General features: G+C 37.5%; 1 protein-coding gene across 1 annotated transcript; it reads left to right on the top strand.

Moving 5' to 3' along the window:
* Window positions 1-2,440: 2,440 nt before the first annotated feature.
* Window positions 2,441-7,077, top strand: CBR4 (carbonyl reductase 4). The gene is made up of 5 exons (XM_009272327.1): window positions 2,441-2,582; window positions 3,133-3,253; window positions 3,734-3,870; window positions 4,461-4,595; window positions 5,951-7,077. The coding sequence occupies exons 1-5, from the start codon at window positions 2,441-2,443 to the stop codon at window positions 6,127-6,129; spliced, it is 714 nt and encodes a 237-aa protein (XP_009270602.1). The 3' UTR covers window positions 6,130-7,077.
* Window positions 7,078-7,357: the final 280 nt, after the last annotated feature.

Below are 7,357 nucleotides of genomic sequence, written 5' to 3'. Positions count from 1 at the left end.
GCCCGGCCCGGCCCGGCGTGCTGCGATATCCCGACTCGCATTTGTTGAAAGGTGTCCTCCGGCGGATTTAGAGCGGTGTGCTGTGAGGTGGTTAGCAGCAGTGCCATTGGAGCCCTGGTGCTCGCGGATTAAGTAGTTCTGAAAGAAGAGAAGAGCCGTAGAGGACAACGGTGGTACAGGCGCTTGTGTGTGCTGTGTGGTGGCCTGGAAGAGCCTGTTGCTCAAAAGATACTTGTTTTTCCCTACGTTTATTTGACCAGGGAATATAGGGTTATTACTCCTACTGCAGTTTTTTTCTCCCAAGTCACAACTCCAAAGAATCTGTATGGCTCTTCTGTGCTAAAACACAAATTGTATATTGCTGTGTTGGAAGTAGGCCTTGCGCTCCCCCTGTAAATACCTGGTTAATGCACAAGGGATTTTCACTATTCTTTCCGAGAACGGTAGAATCACTAATATTTTTTCCCTTCTCAAAGAGACCAGGAAGGGCAGAATGATATATTTTAAAGAAGTTTTCACCCCTTAGGCAACTTTTTGGGTCCTGTGTAGCTAGGAATGTTCAGGTTTATTTGGAAAATACATATAGGTCTGACAGCATTTATGAACAGTATAAGATGGTTCACTTGACATTTCTTAGGGGTGGAGGAGTTAGACAAGATGATTTCCAGAGATCCCTCCTAATCTATATTATTCCATGTTTCAAATAAAAATAAGAGAGTAGGTATGCTCAGAGCTGGTAAGAACAAAATATGAAGGAGGAAATCCTAGTACAACATTGCTGCAACAAGTAGGCAAGAACTTCCAAGAGTCATTGTGGGAATTCTGTAAAAGAAGAGCTCAGTCATGATGGAGAAGGCAGACTGAGGCTTTGTTTCTAACAAAAAAATCTGTCAACAAAATATGCATTGTCTGCTAAGGCAGTAAGAGCTGTAGTTACTGGGGTGCAAGACCTCTTGATTGATCCCTTGCAGTCTAGCTACCTAATGAAGACTACCCAAAAGATTAGTCTTTCTGGTGAGGCAGTGGTGCCTGGTTTTATTCACTAAGGAAGTGTCTTCATGCAGGACATCTTTTTGTACATGTTCTTTTGAAAGGGCCGCCACCTGAGATACAAGTATTTAATCCTCTTCCTACTCCTAGGAAGCTGATTTAAACTTGCCAGTGCAAGCAGACGCATGGGTTGATTTCAAGCACTTGTGGTTGAAATTTTTTACTGAAAAGGACCGTCTGCTCTTCTAGGCCCTGTCACAGAAGACCAAAATCATTATGCCATTGTATGAGTTGATGGTGTCCTTGTATACTTAACACTGTGTGCTCTTCCAGTTATCACACATCAAAAAGGGTATAATAGACCTAAGTAAGGCAAAGGTAGGGTGGCATGATGAAGAGCTTGGACAGTCTTTAGTGAGATACAGAATGGCTTCCATATGTATAAGAGTAACTAAATAGACCTGAAAGAGGATATTGGAGGGGGGGTAAAATGCAGAAGAGCAGCCTCTGAAGTTACAAACAGTATGGGGACAATATGAGGAGAAATTCTCTAATCAGAAAGCAAATTAAGAACAAAAGGAAGTACTTTTCCATAAATAATAAAACTTGTTGCCTCAGGATGTTATTGGAGACAAAGTATAATTGGGTTCAAAAAGGGTTTATTCAAATGTATGGAAAAGAGGTTCATTACTATTGCTTGGATTCTGCCCCTGGCTCCTCAGGAAATCCCAAAACAGCCGATTGGTTTCTGGAAGTTGCAGAATAAAAGAGCATACTACAGAAGTACTTTCTTCTTACACTCCTTCCTAAACATCTAAGCTAACTACTTCAGAATCATTTCACATTTCAAAAAGCTTTTTTTGCTTTAAAAGCAGAAACAAAAAACCCTAAGGCTAGTGGTAAAACATAGTATTATGTAGTGTAACTTAGTATTAAAATAGTGTAAATACAATAGTATCAAATCATGCTCAGTAGTGTTTGCAATGTGGATGTCCAATGCACTTAGGATGGAGTGAGACCTTGAAGCTAAATGACTTTAGTACAAGAATAGTGCTTGCAAGAACAATATAATTACAACTACTACACTGGCTTTGAATAAACAGCTGAACAATACATTATGGCCTTTAGATACATAAATAGCATATTTCATCAACTGAATAGGAGTTATCATAACACTAGTATTGAAATGTTAGATTACATGCATAATTTTTTTGCTAGTTCAGAAATCATTAAGAATTAACTTGCATTTGTAGAGGTGGTGTCTAATTTAGTTCAAGTATTTATTTTTTGGTGAATAAAAAATTAACAAATCACTGATTCTATAATCCGATATTACAAAATGCTACAGACTAGTAAGGGCTGTGATGTTGACAAGAACAGTGGTTATTCTCTGCAAAATATTGGACCTGAAACTCATAGTTTATTTGCAATTTGTGAATTATTTTTGAAGATGGGCAAGGTTTGCGCCATTTTTGGAGGATCCCGAGGAATAGGAAAAGCTGTTGCAGAATTACTGGCACAGAAAGGCTGCCGCCTGGCGATTATTGCTAGAAATCTGGAAGTAGCCCAAACCACTGCACGTAATCTTGGTGGTATGTATGCTGTTTTGCAATACTTTCTTCACTGTCCAATGCTTAGGTAACTTGTAAAAAGAGTAAGTCATAAAATAAACCTCATTGTTGAACTAGATGAAAATGAAAGTAAAGGCTGAGAAATTTGAAAGAAAAGCTATATCAGTACAATTTTCTTTTCACAGTATTCTTTGGGAAAGTTAAGTATGTTACAGTTCGTATCTTGCGGATGGAATAGGTAAGATGAAAGGAATTGTTCAAGGTCACAACAGGGAGGTGGTATGAATTGAGTCATCCTTGGCTCCTGACCAAGCCAGAACTGAGACCAGTCTGCTCATGCTGAACTTCTGATTTCAAAAGGCCAAAATATAAACCAAGAAATTGTCACATAACTGACCAATACGATACTTGAAAATTGCCCTTACTTAATTCTCTGGAGATTAAATGTGTTCCTCAGGTTACAACTAGTTCAACATCTGTCTTAGCAATTAACTTGATAAATTCTGAAGAAGGTTTATGAATGGAACACCATCTTTTACTATTATTATGATGTGCCTTTATTTCAATACAGCAGGACATCTGGCACTTAGCTGTGATGTATCCAGCGAACAAGAAGTCCAAAATACTTTTGAGGAGATGCAGAGGAATTTAGGTCCTATTAACTACTTGGTTAATGCTGCTGGGATCAACAGGTTAGTTATTCGTTGCAAGATTATATGTAATTCTAGATGACAGCACCTTATTATAAGGTGCTAAGGGCCTTTGCATTTAGTAAGAATATTGTTACTGAGTACATCTGAAAACAGTATTAAGTGCTCGCCAATATCTTGGTCCTGATGAAGGTAAAATTCTAACATGATACAGCTTTCACTGTAGTTTCTGCATTCTGAGTTTATGAGTTCCCCCTGTACTCCTCTTTCTTCCATTTCTTCACCCTGAAATAGTCCAAACCAATGTTTGATACCTCTCAGCAAAGGAGGCTTTGTTGCCAGAAGCATAGCTAAATTTTTTCTTGCTATGTGTCGTCCTTGCAATGTCATCATTTTGAATGCTAGAATGTATAGAACCATATAAATCCCTATTAATATTCATCAGTCATGTTTTATTACGAGTAAATGTGATCATTGGGGTTGTTCAGTGAGTTCTTTTGGGTTTTTTGCTCTGTTTGTCAGGGATGGTTTGTTACTGAGAACCAAGACTGAAGATATGATAGCCCAGATTCACACTAACCTTTTGGGAACAATGTTGACATGCAAAGCTGCTGTAAAAAGTATGATTCAACAACAGGGAGGTGCTATTGTCAATATAGGTAAGTTTCTTGTCTAATCCAGTGGAATTCTATGTAATAGTTTTCTAGAAAGATTTAGCAGGTGTAAATTGACTATTTTCTTTGTATTTAGACATCCTATATTTAGCATTTCTTGATGAATGCTTATTCTTTTGTGTAATTTCGGCAACTTCTAAATGCAAAACAAGCTTGTTTCAGTAATAAACACCTCAGAGCTTATATTTTATTGAAAAAAATAATATTACCATTTTTTATCAGCTCTCTCAGGATGTAAATCTATGAGCTGCTAGTTACTAACTAAGAATTAAATAGGTACAGCTGGTTTATTTTTTTTTTCTGTGCAAGGATATTTTTTTTAGAAAGCTCTTCATTTTACCCTCCTGGTGCCTGTTGGTCAACATAGATATATGGATTCCACAAGAATCACAGGTAATTGAGGGATTTGCTTATCTCAGCAGTAGGCTATAAAGTACATTTAATAATATACTTTTAATTCCTTTTCTTTTAATCTCATTTTCCATTCCAAATTTAAAACTAAAATGATAAAGCGTGCAAGGTTTTTCAAATTAGTAATTTAATCTTTTCTCCTCTTTGATGTTTCTTTATTTTAGGAAGTACTGTAGGACTTAAAGGCAACACTGGTCAAAGTGTATACAGTGCTACCAAAGCAGGATTAGTTGGATTTTCACGCTCTCTTGCTAAAGAAGTAGCAAAAAAGCAAATTCGAGTCAACGTGGTTGCTCCAGGTTAGTTTTTGGGAAGTTCCTACATCCGTGACTGTTGCAGTACATGATCATCAAGACTGCTGGATATTTGCTGTACTCTGAAAGTAACTTAAGACAAATTGCTATTATTCTCTTCAACTTTTGTAAGCAAATGTTTTTAATCTGTTTTTTTCCAGTTTAAAGTATAATACATTCTTTTACAAAACCTTCAGTCTTTTTAAGGGAACACTGAGAAATTCGGAAGAGTGTGTCTACCTGTTCCTCTATCCATTATTACATAATAAATGTCTTTTTTCATTTGTTCCTCCTTCAAAATCTGCTGCCCTTGCAGACAGAAGGATGAGAACTAATTATAGACAGGCAGCTACCCTCGTCTCCTGCTAGAGAATGCTTATTTGTTATTAGAGAAACATGAAAGACCACGAGAAGCTGGCATGAAAGCATCCCTGTCTGTCCCTGTAGTAAAAGGAGAGAGTCTGGAAAGAAAGTTCCGTGAGGACAAGGCTGTGATTTCACAAGACGATCTAGTCCAAGCAAATCACCACCCTTAAGGAAAAATCCCTTCTGTCTTTTCTGACTTTCTCCACTCATAGCTGTGTACTCTGCTGCCCACCTTGTGCTAGCTCTGATGCCTTCCAGACCTCTACATGAACCAGTTCACCTTGTGAACTAGGCAGGAAAAATACTTGTTATTGTTTAGTGAGTTGAGCAGCTCACTAAGGTCCAGAGCTGTCATAAAGGGACAGAGTTGTACAGTAGAAAGCAAAACCCAGACTTTCCCTTCTTGGTGGCAGCTAGAAAGCAGATAAGATCAGCTCTTTATGAAGCTGCAGCTTACGTGAAGGGAAGTGCAGCAGTGGGAAAACCGAATCTCAGATAATTGAAAATTGTAAAGAAATGTCCTTCAAAAATGTCAAGAAATATTCTTCAAATGAGTGCTGTAATAGAAATTATGCAATTGCTGTCATAAGTTCTAAAATATAATGGAAACACGTGCAAGCTGTAGGGGTTTCTTGCCAGAGATTTCATACTCGTGTTTTTATTGAGAATGTTTTGTCTTTCAGAAAAGTGATACTAAATACGGGTTTGGGACCCAATTTTACTTACCTTTTTTTTTTTTTTTTTAAATGGACTTCCATAGATATCTGCATTTTGATTGTTACATAAGTGCTTCCAAAACCAGAAGACATTTTATTGGTTAGGTAAAACATTGGTCTTGGCCCTAAAATGATGTGGACTGACTTCTGAGACTTTGAAGAATGGTAGCTGGTGCTGAATCCTGGTAGTAGATTTCACTTTGGAGGATTCCAGGGAAAATACGCTAGAGAAATTTAGTTGAAGGTTAGGTAACTCTTCAAATATCTCTCCTCTCTTAGGCTTTATTCACACAGAGATGACTGCTCATTTGGACGAAGATCAGTTGAAGAAAGCAATTCTCCTTGGAAGATTTGGAGAGCCTCGTGAAGTTGCACAAGCTGTTGTCTTTCTTCTAGAGTCCCCTTATGTTACAGGGAGTACTCTAGTTGTAGATGGAGGCTTGCAGCTTCTGACTTAAATACTACCTTGAATAAGTACCTATTTTAATGTCATGATGGTAATAGATAAATATATACTAATTAAAGGGAGAGGGGTGGAAATCAGTTGAAGATTGATCTATGTAATTGACTTAATATTATTTAGTCAGAGGAGGAATGCAGCAGCAGTAAAGTCCAGCGTGTATGTTTAGCTACCTGAAAGAGTCCATTTGGTATTATGAAGTCTGTGTATGTAACAATTTGAAAAAGAGCTGGGTTTGGTACGATCATTGTTTTAAATAACATGCTGATACATTTTTAAAGCACTATATTTTTATAAAGTCATGTTTTCCAATTTGGGATAGAGTGGAGATTTTATTCGAATTATCATGTTACACAAAGATTCGTAAAGTGCGGAGGCATGTTTATCGGTTGGCAGGTATGATTGCATCAAGTTTTTCATGTAGGGCGAAGATTGCGAACTGCATAATTTTTTATTCTTATCAGTTAGTCCCTACAAAGTGGCAAGGAGTTTCCTTTGGTTTTTGTTTGTTTGTAGCTAACACTACAAAGCCAGGAGCTTCTAGATCTTCAGCATACCTGAATTGCCTTTAGGAGATTTAATTACATGCAATGTGTTTTTATAAAGGCAAAACCTGCTCAGTTCCATTCTTGAATGTCTGTACAGCACTCATGTAATCCAGTAGCACTTGCATGTACACATTGAAGAACTGTTGATTGGTCATTGGAGTTGCTAATTCTGTAATATTCTGAGTTTGAGCTGCACATATGCTGGTGAACAGTACAGTTGCAGACCTTGCCCATAAAAGACTTTTCGCTGACTCAGTAGCTGTTTAGAAAACACGTATCACTTCCAGAGTGTGAAGTCAAGGTGGTTTGCTCTGTATCTTCTTGAACGCTCAGTTCAACTGTTATGTTGATGCTCTTTAATATGTATGTATAGTCAATAAAATAGCCATTTATTTTAATCAAAGCAGCTTTTGAAGCAGAGTAATTACTCAGCTGTAAATGATCCTGAGTGTTCCTCTCTTGCTGAAAAACTACCAAGAATTTGACCTCAGGCTTTTCTATTGAGATCAAGTAATTTTTGGTAGTTGATGTTTTTATCATCTCTGAAGAAAACTATGAATGTGGTTTAGGACCTTCACTTCTTAGCTCCAGTGTTCATTGCATCATGATCCAGATGTTGATTCAGCTTTTGAAATTACTTCCCGTCTTGGCACAAACTGAAGTACAGAAAGAAGAGAT

The sequence above is a fragment of the Aptenodytes forsteri genome, unplaced genomic scaffold (genome assembly GCF_000699145.1).
Source record: "Aptenodytes forsteri isolate BGI_AS27 unplaced genomic scaffold, ASM69914v1 Scaffold13, whole genome shotgun sequence".
Taxonomy (NCBI): domain Eukaryota; kingdom Metazoa; phylum Chordata; class Aves; order Sphenisciformes; family Spheniscidae; genus Aptenodytes; species Aptenodytes forsteri.
The sequence above is the reverse complement of the archived record's forward strand: the minus strand, read 5'-3'. Positions and strand labels throughout refer to the sequence as shown.